Below are 15792 nucleotides of genomic sequence, written 5' to 3' on the forward strand. Positions count from 1 at the left end.
AGGCTGCCGGACCCCAGACGCGCCCACCATCTCCGCACGTGCAGAGCACACAGCGAGGGGAGATGAGCGGTGGCAGCAGCAGAGCAAGAAAGAACCCCTACCCTAGGATTTCTGTCTTTGTGGCCTTTTTAAGCTACAGGCAATGAACACTGTTCCAGTGATTCTCCAGTCTTCGTTCTTGATCGTCTCTCCCTGTCCGCCCACATAGCTCTCCTCCCTCACCTGTTCCTCTCTCCGTCCTTTCTCCCAGACTGAAGCGAACTGAGCAGCGGTGTTCAATGCTGTGTCGACTTACTATTGCAGGCTTTAATTAAAGGAATGTTCTTCATCCACTACAGAATCAGCAAGTCCTTCTACTCACACATCCATTTATCCTTCCATTCACCTAGCCCCAATCCACTCTCTCTTCTGTCAATCCGCTCAAAGCCCGTAGAATGTATCCATCCATCCATTTTCCAAGTCAACCCAGCCATTTTTCATCCACCAATCCACTGTCGCATCAATGCATCAATTGAACCATCCATTCAGTCATCTATCCATCATTCATTCATTTATCAACTCAAAGTTTCTTCGACAATCCATCCCTCCTTGCACCCACGCACCAACCCATCCGGCGTTCACCTACCCATCCATCCTTCCATTCAGGCCTTTTCATTCCTCAATCTATCTTCACATATGTCCACCCATTCCAAGTCTATTTCTTTAACCAGTTCACCGACCAAGTTTGTTTCCTTCCCCTTTCTCTTTTTTTCTCAGCAGTCACATATGTTCCTTCTTTCCGCTCTCGCCTCTCTTTCTACCATGCCTTCCTATCTGTGTCTCCTTCGTCGTTATCATTTTGCCTCAGTTAGATTCGTTGTCTGATCCTCGGCGTGTTTCCTCTCTCACACTCCTTACCCTTCCTCTGCTACTTTTTACTTTGCCTGTTCCTCTGTGTTTCACACTTCACCACTTTCTGTCACCTGCCCTTCCTCTTTGACTCTTTAACTTACCCTATCACCTCCTCTCTTCTCAACGAAATGGGTTGATCTAATGTCTTTGCCAAGCGCGAGCATAAACGAGCGCGCACTTAGGCTCCGGTCCCCCGGTCCCCACCCCCTACCTCGGCTAGTTCAGTGACGGCCACTTGGCCCCAAGGGCCGACCGGCCTCCTAGTACATCCGGGTTGTAGAGCGACGCACTTCCGGTGGGGTAGAGGACGGAGGCTGGGGACCTATTTAGGTTCCGGGGGCTTAGATCCCAGCCTCTCTTTTCTCTGCCGCACCGGACTGCCTGAACGGGCCCAGAGGCGCTTTTTCTCCTCATCAAGTTTAAACTCCCACCCACCCGTCCCTTTAGCTCAGTAGGTTGGGGGGGGCGTGTTGCGGTCGAAAGACCTTGGAACAGTAAAATTGACCGACGGAATAGACCGGAGTCCGCCTTGCGTACTCCCTAGGCCAGCACTGAGGGGGGAGACGGTAAGCTCTCCACGGGAAAATATGGCCCCGGCTGGGGAGGCTAGGGCGACAGGTTACGAGCCTCCTGGGTCCCTGGGCAGCCTGGTGGTCGGAGGGTGGGCCCCTGGCGAGGGCGGACATAGATCAGAGGTTTGGGGCCCACTCCTCATGGGCGCAGGTGGGTTGCACCTGCGTGGATGTTCTGCATGGAAGATGTGAGCTGGAAGGCCCCTTAGTGCTGGAGGAGTAGAACCTGGCTGAAGAAGATCTGGAAACTCGATAATAAAATTGTTTTGATATCTGTAAATAATGAATTTGAAATGCCTTGTCATGTTTATGAAATGTCAAATATTAAACATGGCCGTTTTTACACCCACGCAAATCTCCGTTGATGATTCTAATGTGGGTTGTCAGGTATCAGGAGGGAGCGGGGGCATGCTGGGGGATCCGGGGCCTATTCTTTGGTCCGTTTCCCTCCCTCTCCTGCCTCTCGTTTCCTTACCCAGAAGTTTCTCTTTACACCTCTTCTCTCACATGCCTTTTTTTCCCTTTGCTTATAATTCTCTTTATCAACCTTTCCTATGTCTATCTTCACTCCACGTGCCCCCAAACCCACGATTCATTTTGTTTTACCAGCCATTGTAGTTCCCCTCCACCCCCAAACCTGCACCCCTCTCTCCCAGGGGTTGGTGTGCGAATTGAGCAATGAAGCTCTGGGAAGTGTGACTTGGCCTTGCAGGCTTAATCTCTTGGGTGTGGTAATGCACTCGTAGTTCAGCTGGTTTGTAAATTTCACAATATTTTCATATGTGTCGTTGGTGCATAGGTTGGTACCCTACTGAGCTCTTACGGTATGCATAAACAGTCTTGACATGCGTGCTCTGTGTACACAGGACCCACTCCTTCCTTGCACTCCTTTCTCTTTCATTCAATTTTTACTCCATGAGTTCAAAAACTTGTTTGTAAATTTTATTCTCATTTTCAAACTAGTTCTGTAGCGAGTATCGCGATCGTGATATTCTTCCCTCGCTACCTCGGCGTTGGTGACGAACGCCGAGGTAGCGAGGGAAGAATATCACAATTGCGTACCGGTTTCGAAATGTTAAATGAAGCATTGAAGAAAAATAATCCCCTGATGAAGAGCGTAATGCTTGAAATGCATTGGGACTAAATACGATCATGTAAAAGATGGGACTAAATACGATCATGTAAAAGATATTGTGAATGAAATATGAATTATATTGATTGAAAAACTCGCTACAGAACTAGTTTGAAAATGAGAATACAATTTACAAACAAGTTTTTGAGCTCATGGAGTAAACATTGAATGAAAGAGAAAGGAGTGCAAGGAAGGAGTGGGTCCTGTGTACACAGAGCACACATGTCAAGACTGATTGGCCTTGCAGGCTGTCATTAAAGCAATATTTTTTAACAGCCACTGAATCCTAAAGGCCATCTACTCATCCATCCATACAAAGTCAGTTTCCCAATCTATCCAATCCAGCAATTCTTTCACCAACAGATCCTCCCATTCATCAATCCGCCTTCTGGCCCTTCCATCTGTCAATCCATCCATCCATCCATCCAGCCACCTATCTCCCGTTTGTTAGCTTATCCAACACACCTATCTTTCCACCTACCCACCCAGTCAACATTTCATATATCACAAACTACCCTCTGATTCATCAATCCACTCTCTTGCCCATTCACCCATTCATCCGTCTCCAGTTCATTAGTCTATCCAACACACCCATACTTCCACCTACCCACCCACCCAGTCAACCTTTGATTCATCACAAAGTACCCTACCATCCATCAATCTATTCTTTTTTCCATCCATCCATCCTAGTCTATCCATTAGCCTATCCAACACACTTATGGACTCATGTTTCCAACCACCCACCAAACCTTTCATTCACCCAAACTACTCTCCTATCCATCAATATACCCTCTCGTCGGTCCATCTATCCATCCTTTCATTCATCCTAAATCTATTTCCAATCTATTGTCCAGCCTTGCATCTTTCCAAAAACACATCCACTACACAACCATTCATCCAGCGAGTCTTCCTTCCCTTCACCCACCCCACTCTCCCATCCACCAATCCACAGTCTCTTCTGTCATTCATCCAAACTCCATTCTGTATCCTGTTTGTCAAACATCCATCCATCCATCCATCGAGCCTGATTTACAGTTTGGTGGACAGGTTTCTGTCACAAAGTAGCGTACAACCTGCCACCCTATTTCATGTAATGCATTTGTTCTAAGGCAGACAGGATATCCGCCTTGTTTCTGAGTGAATAACATTTGTGCCAAACTCTAAGTCAGGTCTAGCCTGCTCTTCTGTCCATCCATTCCTTCATCCACCCATCCCTCCATCGTCCTATTCACCCAAACCACCCGTCAACTAATCAGCCACCCACCCACCCCCCTTCATTCATCTATCCATCTCAAGTTTGTGCCTCAGTCCATCCGTCCTTTCACCCACCATCTGTGCCTCCATCCACTCAGCCTTTCATTCACTAATTTCACTCCCCCATCCATCAAAACACGTTATTTAGCCTGTCTGTGTTCTTAGGCATCTAGCTTGCGACCTTCCTTCCTCCCTCATTGCCTCCGTCCTACGTCCCTCCCTCCCCCTCTCAACCTTTCACCCACACAACCTACTCCCTCTCATCCAGCAAGCCCCTCTCGTCTATGTCCGTCTGTCTGTCCATCTCTCCATCCAAAAGTCCATTCATTTGACCATTCGCTCAGCATCTAACCAAAAACACACCCCCACTCAACGACTCATTCATCCTTCCATTCACCCGTCCCACACTCTCATCAATAAATCCACTCTCTCTTTTGTCAATTCATCCATCCGTTCTTTATCCTATCAACTCAACGTCCATCCATCCATCCACCCTAACAAAGTCTGTTTTTCCGTCCAACCACCTACTCAACCATCCACACATCCGACTTCCCTTTCACTCAACCCATCTTCCCAACCCACACATTCACTCTCCCGCCCATCCATTCACTCACCCACCCATCCATCCATCCATCCATCCATATATCCATCAATTCACCCACCCATCCATCCATCCATCAATCCATCATCTTTCCTGTAGCAATTATTGGCCTGGTGTAGAGTTGGATGGTGATCAAAATCCCCCAAGACCTGGAGGACGCTTTACCGGGAGGAGACCCCGCCAGCAGCGTCTCCTCCAAAATATTACCCAGAGGGTGGAGAAGAACCTACGCCTGCTCTTCGGTTCATTTACTTCACCCACCCTTCATTCATGCATTCACCCTCCTGTCCATCCATTCCAAGTGCTTTGGTAACCCGTCTGCCCACTCTGCTGTCCGTCGGTCCATCCATCCACCCAGCCATCTGTCCGTCTGTGTCTGCTCCCATCGATGCGATTATTAACCCTTTCTCTGCCTGTCGGCCTGCCATCTCTGCCTCTACCCGTTCCTCTGTGCCTGTTTCTTCCTCACTTACCCCACGTGTGCGCTCGGCCAAATCCCATTAAATGTAACCCCATCCGTCCACCCAAAACTACCCCCACATCCGTCCACCGAGAGCCAACACCGCACCCGTCCACCCAAAGGACCCGCCCATCTGTCTGTCCTTTCAAACTCATCCGTCGGTCAGTCTTCTCCACCGTGCACAGTGGTCGGTCGTTACACGAGTAACTGGCCCAGATCAGTCAATCGGCGCCCATCTGGCCTGATGCGCCTCAGCTGTGCACGTGCTGTGCCGTGGGACCGCGCGCGCGCCACACTCCCGAAGTTTGGAGGGGCGGATTTCACCACTGGCAGCCGCGTGCAGTTTGGAGCGCCTTGAGCGGCCGCCAGGCGCTGTGCACTCAAGCAGAGGGGGCTCTGTCGTGTGTTGCTGGTTCTTCTTAAACGTGCCTCGCCGGCTGGAGGCCAAACCATACAAACTTCAAGAATTTCAAATGTGCAATATTTAAGCTGGCGGTGTCGTGAATGTGACCGTTCTATTACGAGGAGTCTCTTGACCACAGTCTTGTTTCTGAAGACAAAATAACGTGAGTGAGAAGAAGTGACATGTGAACTTTTTTTATAGCGACCCCCTCCTTTTACAAAGTTTCTTTTCAGGGCTGGCAGAGGGGCGTGCTTCTCCAGCACGGTGGCGTCACAACCCCTAACCCCGTCGTTTCTAGCAAATCACAGGTCCTCCATCTTCTCTGGGGTGTAGGTATCAATGGTGCAGCAGGTGCAGCAGCACCGGCTCCTCCTAGCCTGATGGATCCAGTGGACCTTGGTAATTGCGTGAAGTTAATATTCCCCCACCAGGGGTCTGCGTGCCGTGCACCACAGACTAGGGCAGCCCTGCTGAGCCACACGCACCTGGTCCTGAGGAAGGGGTCGGCGGTGGCGGGAAACCCTTCTGAGGGGCGTCTGATGACAAATACTGCGCGCGCCGCCGCCCCCTTTAAGCATCTTGAAAGACGCGCTGAACTGGGCTGGGACCGATGGCAGTCCCGCAATCACTAAAGCAGCCATTTGTTATGTGTTCTTTGCCTTCTTTCTTCCAGACAGGAAAAATGACAGTTGCGTGAAAAAACGTTCAAGCAGGAGAAAAATGTTCTGTGCGGAGGAATCCCTAAGTTTGAAGTATGTCTGTGCCTCAGACATCAATCAGTAACATAAGAAATACCACGCACCGGTCTCTCTCTTTCACGCGCTCTGTCTTTCAGTTGTTCTCTCTGCATTCGCCCCGCTCCCTCTCTCTCCTTCGCCTTTATCGCACTCTCTCAACCAACCGACCGTCTCTTGTCCATCGTCGCTAACTCATCTTTTCTCTCGTTCTCTTTCTACCTGTAGTTCTTTCTCTCTTTCCTTGTCTTGCTTTCCTCAGTCGCTCACTTCCATTTGCTTTTTCATATTTCCTCTGTCTCGATATTTCTCTCATTCGCCCTCCCTTTCTCTCGCTTCAGTGAAATATAGTTTTATTGTCCTGCCTTACTGTCCGAGTCTTGCCAAGGCTTTACAGCTGAACACCTGCTGTTTGCATCACTTTTGCACCTCTGTTTCCGAGTCATTGATGTCACAGAATCCCTCTCCGTCCTCACCCGCCATCTCTTGCTCGTGATTTCCCTTCCCATCTCTCTCCTTTTCAGTGATCCCTCTTTTTCTGCGTCTCGCTGGTTCCTGTCTCACTCTTCTATTCTCTCCCTTCATCTCCACATTCTTTTCGCTTTCTCTCCTCTTTATTTTGTTTCCCTCTGCCTACCTGTTCTCCTTCACTCTAATTTCACCCTCCTCTCACCATGCCTTTCTCCTATCCTCCTTTCCCGTCTCTTTTTCATTCCTTCTCTCCTTTCCCCCTTCTTTGTCTGTTTATCACCCCCCCTCTCCATCGTTCCTTTCTTTCCGACCTCTTCCTGAATCTCACGCCATCTCTCTAGCTCCATCTCCTCTTTCACTCTTTCTTGCTCCCTTTCACCGGGTCTGCTCTTTCTGTATGCCATGTTTGCCTCTTCTGTTTCTTACCCCTGTCTATCCCTCCTTTCTCTTTAGCTTCCTTCCTCTCCCGTCTCTGTGTTTGCCTCTCTCTCCATCCCTGCCTGATTTCAGTCCTTGTCGTCTCTTTGTCTCTCGCACTCTCTCATCCCCTCTCCTCTCTCTTCCTGAATCCATGTCCGTGTCTCAGCCTGCCTCTCCTTTCTTTCTCCTCTTCCGTATCACTTTCTCTCTCGCTCTGTCTTCTTGTTCTTTGTCCCTGCCTCTGCTACTGTTTGTCTCTCCCTATCCCCTCTCTCTGACCCTCCCTGTCTCCCCCTCTGTCTGATTACCTATCTGAATGAACATTGTTCACATCAGCGGCCGAGGTGGCAGCTTTCGGTGGTACAGTTTCCGCCCAAGGGTTACCCAGTGACCACAAAAGAGTATTTAAGTGGAGCGAAGCTCTGTAATTCCCAGTGGAGAAGTCGATTGGGCAACAGTTCCAGGCCATTTTTCTGGATATGGTAAATACACACGTTTTCGAGCCACCAAGTTTGAATTCTAAACTAACTTTTGGAGAAAAAAGAATCCTTGGGCGGTGCACGAGATGGTGGAGCAAACCAAGAAAACGAGGAGTAGAAAAGAAAAAACACAGGATATTCCGTTAAATAAGTTGTTTTCCTCTCCACAATGCGCTGCCTTTCAGGGGGCAGAATAGGAAGATTTTCGTCTCCTCACGATGCAGAAAACACCCCCTTTTCAGCAAAATAAACAAAGATTAACAGTGAAGCCCCTACTCTGTAATTATGTGCACCCTCCCTGCGTGCACTGCGTGCAGCGCATTGTTTCCTGAAGCCGCACCGCATCGCAGAACAACAGTAACATTTCATTACACTGCGTGCGAATATACACGTTGCCAGGCATAAAAAAATATATATATCACACCACAACCGTTATTTATTGAATATTCCTTTATTTTTAGTTCCCTGAATAACCAACTGGAGGTTTATGACACTGACAGGTATTTTGTGTAGCCATTTTCCAGAACAGAGAGATATACAAGACGTGACACAAAAAGTTTCGACTTCAGAAAATGTTTTTTTTTTCAATTTCAGGGTAGTCGGGGTGAACTTTGGGCAGGAAGACCCTAACATTTTTTATTAAATGCATTATTTAACTCTTTTCCATTTTGTGTTCTCTCCCTCCCCCTTAGGAAATATAGATTAAAAAAATAAGTCTAGGAGAAAGCAGTGAGATAATGGCAGGCCGTTATTCATGATAATTTATTCATATTGCACATCGGTACAGGGAGATATGGCGTTCATACTGCAATTGCATGTGTTTCCGTCTGTCTCTGGCAGTCTTAAAGGCGAGGGCCCCGCCGCTTAGCTGTACTCGTAGTCGGAGGAGTCCTCTTCGGAGACGTACCTGCCAGCGTGGTGTCTCTTGTAAGTGTCGGTGCAGTTCTCCTCCACGGGGGGCGTGCCGTGCTGCCGCCCCTTGGACTTCCGCTCCTCCATTTTGATTGTGTCGTACAGTCCTTTGGGCCCTTCCTCGAGGAGGATGTGGCTCTCGGAGTGGGAGGGCTTCATTTGGCACACGCCCTTCAGGAAGAGCAGGGCAGGGGCGTAGAGGACGTTTACCAGGCCCATGCCGAGGTTGAGCTGCACGAAGCCCATGGTGTGCACGATCTGGCTGGCCACGATGGGCCCCAGGGCGTAGGCCACGCAGTAGGAGATGTCCGCGATGGCGTAGACGCTGCCGTAGACGGACACGTGGCGGAGGTCCACCAGGAGGGCTAGGGTGGGCAGCAGGGCGGTGTCCACCAGGGCGATGCCAAAGCAGATGCCACAGAGGGGGACCATGAGTTGGCCAAAGTTCCGGCAGGCCGGCACAGTGCAGGAGCTGGCCCCGATGATGACCATGCCCAGGGCCCCGTAGAACCATTGGTACTGGGGGTACCGGGAGGCCAGCTTCACAGTGATGTAGACGCCCAGGACGTGTGGGAAGAAGGCAGGCAGCCAGCAGAGGCCCATCTCCCACTCCGAGGCACCCATGGTGGTCTTCATCCAGTTGGAGATGGTGGGCTCCAGGAATGCCAGGGGGATGTTGCAGGTGGTGAGGGCCCCGGCCACCACAGCGATGTAGGGGTCAAATATGAGTCGGTAGATGGGAGTGCCAACTGGCATGTTGGCCCTAGTCCTGCTGGAGAAGGGTTTGATGACACAGAGCAAGAGCAACCCGTCCATGAGGGAGATGGATGCCAGCACGAGGAAGGGCATCTTTTTGCCCACAAACTCGTAGAGGATGCCACCAAAAGGGGGCGCCACCAGACTGCCAAAAGAGATGAAGGCCAACGCGATGCCCAGGGCTTGGCTCCTCTCCCCCTCCTCCGTGTACTTGTCGGCGATCATGGCAATGCCCGAGGTGTCGGCGAAGGCAGACCCCAAGCCCTGCAGGCTCCTGGCCATGAAGAGGGTGGCATAGTTCTCGGCAAAGGCAAATATGACAGTGGAAAGAAACATGACCATGAGTCCGATGAAGAGGGGGATGTCATACCCCACCCTGTCGATGAAGGTGCCGCTCAGAGGGTTCACCAGCAGCTGCAGGATGGCCTTGGAGGCGAAGAGCACCCCGATCTTCATGTCCTCGTTCTCGGGAGGGTACCTAGGCCTCAGGATGGACTTGGTGGCATTCGAGGCACTGGCGTTGGCTTCCTTGAAGGCCGCGTCCACCTCCCCCGAGCGCAGGGAGGCCACGTAGTCCGGGATGATGGGCACGATGACCATGAAGAGCATGTTGTCCAGGAAGAGCGCCACGCACACGATGAACAGGATGAGCCGGCGGTGGTGGTGCACCTCCTTCATGGCGCTGCCAATCCTCTTGGTCTTCTCGCCCATGGCGTCGGAGAGCTTCTCGACGGCTGACCGCGCTGTCCCTTCTTTGGGGGGCTCTGGGGCCGCCACCGCCACGCTTTCAGCTTCTGCGTCCATGGCTGGTTTCTTCACGGGCTCTGGGCCTCAAAGAAACACAGCGCACCCTCCACTCGCCGGTAGAGCCTCTGTGGCGCCTTCTCTCCACCTGCAGCCGATCAGGAGAGGACCTTTACCAGCCGGGCATGGGCTTCACTTCCCGGGAACCCTGGGGATGAGACAGAAGGGATAAGAAGATATGTAAGACATGTCACTGGCTGCATACCAAAGAGTTCTGAATTGATACAAGCGTCTTTCATGAGAGCCCCTGCACCCAGCACCCGGCCTTGTACCTTTTTGTCATCTCCCCTTCACTCAGCGCATGGGCGCAAGGCAGGCAGTGATGCCGAACTACACAACATCCTGACACACTCAATGATTGACTCACGCACCATTCACACATCCACCCACTCAACAACTCCCTCACCATCTTAGTAGCTCATGCACTTACTGTACAACCACGGTCCCTCACTCACTCATTCACCTACTCAAAAACTAATTTGGTCACTCATATATTTACTCACTATACAGCCAAACTCATTCATTTAGCCATTCGCCCACTCACTCAACTCACTCTCCTAATTGGGAACCGATGCACTTACTATACACCCACTCTCACTCACTCACCAATTCAGTCATTCACCCACTTACTCAACAACTCACCTTTTCAATTGGTCACTCATGCACTTACTATACACCCATTATTACTCACTCAATATAAAACCCTTAAATAACTAACTCATTCACTCAATTATGTACCTACCCACTCAATAAACCAGACACCAAGATTCACTGATCAGCTCACTGACCCACTTACTCACTTATTTTCCCACTCAGTCTCACTCATTCCTTGAACAAATAACCATACCGATTCATATTTAATCATCCACCCACTCAATAACTAACTCACCTACACACAAGTCTCTCTCCTACTGGACCCCTGATTCACCTACGCAACCCACCTATCTAATCACTCAGCAGTAAACTCAATCACTCACCCATTTACTTGCTAACCCGGTTACTTACTCACGTACTGTTTAATTTACCACTCACTCAGCCACCCCTGACTCACTTTCCAAGACATTCTCTCCCAGGCAGGCTCACTAGCTCTCCTCCCACTCACCCAGTCAGATATTATTTCGGTCATCACACTCGTTTACATATGTACTGTAAACTAGGGATTAAAACAGTTACAACGAGTTTTAATTAAGATCGGATCGCTGTTCAGGCCACCGATACCGCAATCATGTTTCAAACTAGGGCACACCGCGCCCGTCTGGTCCACACCACTCCCCTATCGGTTCTCCAGTGAGAGTCACGCCCGGCTGGCAACCCGCTCAGAATCCGTGTGCGTTAAAATGGGTGGCGCGAGCGGGACTTCACCCGGTCTATATTTGGGGGTCTTTATTTTGCGGTCGGTGGTGGCTGGGGGAAGGTTGGGAGGGAGTCATACATGGAAGAATGAGGGGGCGGTGCAGGGCTGCCCGCGTGCCAGAGAGGTTCCTCAAAGCTCACGGCTTCTGGCTCCAGCCTGGAGGAAACACCTCAACTTTAGAGGGGGCAGTTTCCGCATCCTTGAAGCCCCGGTAGAATGTGTGCCTGCCTGCGCGCGCTTATTTCTATGCGCGTGTTTATAAGCTCAGTTAACATGTATTTGTGCAGATATATATGAAATTTAGGACTGTGACGCCTATATAAGACGTCAGTCAATCTACATATGTACCATATATGTATTCGTACCAATATACATACGGGGAACAACACAGACAAACATGAGTATAATGGATTGGTTTTATTCTGACACACTTACATACAGATAAGTCGAAAACCATGCATTCATACACATCCACACAGCATACACAACATACATACGGTATCTACTTGAAAGTATATGCCCTCACAGTTCTGCTATTGTTGAATTCATGTAGTTATGTTGGTTGATGTGACTTCTAAAATGTCAGCATTGGGACAGTGCTGAGAGCCGGGTGACAGACAGAGACCATGGAGTCAGTAAACAAGGTGGACCCCTTCAGTAACACGAGTGTACCAAAGTCCGGCATTACCTGGCGCTGGGGCAGTGAGAGTTGGGCTCATTGTATAGGGTCGGAACAGAGTCCGATGCTCAATTGGGGCTGAGCCCAGGGACTCTTTCAAGTGTCGAAGGCACGCACATATGTTCACACTATGCAAGCTGGCACGCACAGACATAAGAGTCACGCATAATTGCATTCACTATTGCCTTTGCGATCACTTTTATTGAGTGCTTTCTAAAAGAAAGCGCAAGATAACAACACGATGACATGAATAACACAACATATGCATTTGTTAAACACATTTATTCACATGTAGGCATCTTGCAAATGTTCACACAGCTACATACATATGCATAGATATAAAAGGGATCGACCTAGTATTCAGATTACGTTAAATGCTACCCGACATATATTCAGGTAGTTCAACACCCTCGCCCCCACCCTACACCACCTTCCCTTCAGCCCAAGGGAATTAGAGGGAATTTGACTGAAGCTGGATGCAGGCAGCGGCCGCGAAGGGAGCTGTCCCGGTGTGATGGTGCTGAAAGCGGACACCCGAAGTCTAACTTACGACTGATGAGTTCCGAGGGCTACCCCCGCCCCTTACAGGTCCCAACCCAGACCGAGCCCCCAGAGCGGCTGCCACACTACTCCGGAAGGGGGCTTACCTCACTCGCCTCCGCGCGCAGTTCCTTCTCGGGCTCCAGCCATGGAGATGGGGGCACAGATCGGGCAGGGCCGTGCCACCGCACACCCGGTCACCTGGGGCCGCTTAGATCCCCCTCGCCGTGCGGCTGCTCGCGCCCTGCCCCGGCTGCACCATCGCAGGCTGCGCACTCACCCCGAGCCCTGCCTGCACCGGCCGCTCTGACACCACTCCGGCTCGCATGCTGCTTGACTTTTATGAATCTGCCCCTTTTTTCCATCCCAAGGCTGTGACGCACAGTTACCTCCAGCCCCCAAGTGGTTACTTTGCCAGCTGCGTCTGTGTATGCTAATTTAACACATGGAGGAACCCCAGCCAATTGCCAAGAAGTGGGGGCGCGCCCCTCCCTCACCCACCGGTACTCATCGGCAGGGGCGTTTCCTGTCTGCTTCCAGATGACTTCACAGTCTGCTGCTGCCCGGCCAGGGGTTCAACAGCTCGCCTGGGACTAAACATAAAATGCGTTTTCAACGCCTTTTTTAGGACAGCTTTCGTGTCAAAGCCGTAAGATACACAGAGAGACGTTTATTTCTTCCCTCACCTAGTTTTGCGCTGGTTTCTCTGTTGATTGTTGCGTGATTCATGGGTAATATTCAACTTCTGAGAGCCCTTTTCCTGCTTTTGGAATAAAAAAGTGCATGCTTTTATTATGGACAGCTCCAACTCCCCTGTTAAACCAGACACTACGAGCTCATCTCCGGCATCAGGCTGCTTCTCCCGTTGTGGCCTCGCGTGACATGTTAAGTGAATTTGAACAAGATAATGGAACGGAGTAAATCAGGTTCCTATGCCTGTAGGGCAGACTGGGGAAACCATAAGAAGCCCTAGCAAAATTACTCCACCATGGCCGCTCCCTACATCTCTGTAAGCAATCTATTTCTGCCCATTAATTTTCTCTCTCTCCTTTCCTCTCTCTTTGCTCCCTCTCTGATGGTTTTCTCTCAACCTTCCCCTTTCTTCCTTCTCTTTCTCTCGCTCCCTTCATCTCCTCAAGTAAGTAAGTAAATTCTTTATTGTTCGATTAATTAAAACCATTACAATTTGTGGCATACTACAGCATTTAAAACAGAATTCTTAAAATATTAGCAAGGAAATAAATAGGAAAAAGGAAAAGGAAAGGAATTAAAAGAAGGTTTGCGCTACAAGAAAGGTTTGTGATACAAGGAGTCTGACCAGTCATAGCAGGATTTGCTGCGATACAGATTTATCTGTCAACAATGGTCTTAAGTCTCAATGGGGGTCCGGCGAGCGGCAGCGTGCCTTGTTTTCTCCGCAAAGCTGTCCAGGAATTTTACTAATCTACAAATCAGTTGGGCGTCCGCTGAGCATAAGGCCTGGACTATCGCGGACCGGCAGGTACGGACTCCTAGCTCATTGAGTTTGTCCTTAAGCCAGTGCCGCCTTCCGTGGTAAATAGCTGGGCAGATACAGACTATGTGTATAAAGTCTTGGTTACCAGCACCGCAGAGATCACATTCTATTGTTACTTGTGGTCTCCATCTATGTTGGTCTAGTCGTGTGGGTAAAATGCCCAGCCTTAAATGGAGGAATTTACGTTTAAAGTTCAACGAGAATGCCGTGTCTAGATAAGGGGCTGGCGCTGGCCTTGTGTACGATTTAATAGTCATCCAGGCGTGAGACTGGGTACTAAAAATTATTTTGTCGTTGAGGAACGAGTGCTTCTTGGCAGTCCTTTTGACTACCCGGTTAAACAGAGGGGCTGGGGGTTTTGTATCCCACAGTGCTCCGAGCTCGGTTTCCTCTAGTGAGAGTTTTAGATATTTTGAGTACTCAGAGTTTGGGCTTGTCTGGATTGCTCCCCAAAGTGCACTATTCATTTTGTTCTCTTTGTTCCACCAGACATAGTACCAGTATCATATTTTTTCAGTAAGACTTGAGATTGTAGACCAAATTCCTCAAGCAATCTATTTCAGTCCATTCATTCTCACTTGCCCTTTCGACCCTCTCTCTCTTCTCCCTCCTTGATGGTTTTCTCTCAATCTTCCCCCTCCCGCCTTCTCTTTCTCTCTCTCTCTCTCTTGAAGCCTCACAGTGTTTACCAGGGAGCTAAGGTAAGTGGCAGAGGCACCAGGAGTGGCACTGACTTTCAAAGCTGGCATCACCGGGGACATGCCAGGTGGAATGAATTACCTGTCCCGCCTGCTAGCCTGTAAATACAGTGAGTGTTAATACTATTTGGTGAACAAGAAGCATTAGTCAGCGCTAGCACCATGGAAAGTTTTCATCTCTCTTTTGCCCCATGACATTCCACATTTGAATATTCAAATGTTTTAACTATGTTGCTACCCCCAAATGTTTGCCCCCTATCAAGAGAGACTGAGCTGTGCCCCTCTGATACATTACCCAATCTTGGAGTCACCTTGGATGATAAACCTTCCTTAGAGAAGCATGTTAATAAAGTGGCTGGTGTTAGTCGAAAGGTGTTTCCTGTAATTCCAGCACACGCAAAGTCCCTAATTGTGCGTGGCTTTACAGTATAGAAACACCACTTCCCACCCAAGGCCAACCGTCCTTTGAAAACCAGGGGGGATATTTACAACAAAATGTCGGAGTGCGGTGCTACGCCAAAATAGGTAACACCACGCTCCGACATTTTTAAAATGCAGGGATCTACGGTATTTACAAAAATACTGTGCACCCTGTGTTTCCCCTAGTGCTAGTTGCAGCGCCGGCCCAGGCACCCTTGCACCATGTTGCATATAAACAATCTTGTAAAGCGATTTGCTCTTTCCATGTGTGGCGCTGAATGCAGCACACATGGAAAGAGCAAAAAACAAGGAAAAATTAATAATTTCTCCATGTATCGCTAGTCTAAGATCAGGTATTCCCTGGTCTTAGTTTTTGGCACTACCCCAGCCATCTAAATATGGGGCAGTGTCAAAAAGCAATGGGTGTTGTGGCGGAAGGCCAACCTCAACATCCATTGCACGCCCCTTGCAGGCTAAGTGAAGCATGAAAAGGGGCCTTATTTACAAAATAAGGAGAAGGGGATATCGCCACCAGAACATTGCTAGAAGTGACATTCTAGTGGCGATACCCCCTTGTAAATATGCCCCCAGACGTCAAAGTGTTTAATCTAAAAAGAAACTTGGTACTGCAACATCCACTTGCTTTTCTACTCTCCAGTATAGCAGACATTTAAAAATAATAAATAAATATAGCAG

General features: G+C 49.5%; 1 protein-coding gene across 1 annotated transcript; it reads right to left on the reverse strand.

The window, feature by feature from the left end:
* Window positions 1-7864: 7864 nt before the first annotated feature.
* SLC18A3 (solute carrier family 18 member A3) lies at window positions 7865-10032 on the reverse strand. The gene has a single exon (XM_086920151.1). It carries the CDS (start codon window positions 9887-9889, stop codon window positions 8282-8284), a length of 1608 nt encoding a protein of 535 aa, XP_086776277.1. The 5' UTR covers window positions 9890-10032; the 3' UTR covers window positions 7865-8281.
* Window positions 10033-15792: the final 5760 nt, after the last annotated feature.

The sequence above is a fragment of the Lissotriton vulgaris genome, chromosome 5 (genome assembly GCF_964263255.1).
Source record: "Lissotriton vulgaris chromosome 5, aLisVul1.2, whole genome shotgun sequence".
Classification (NCBI taxonomy): domain Eukaryota; kingdom Metazoa; phylum Chordata; class Amphibia; order Caudata; family Salamandridae; genus Lissotriton; species Lissotriton vulgaris.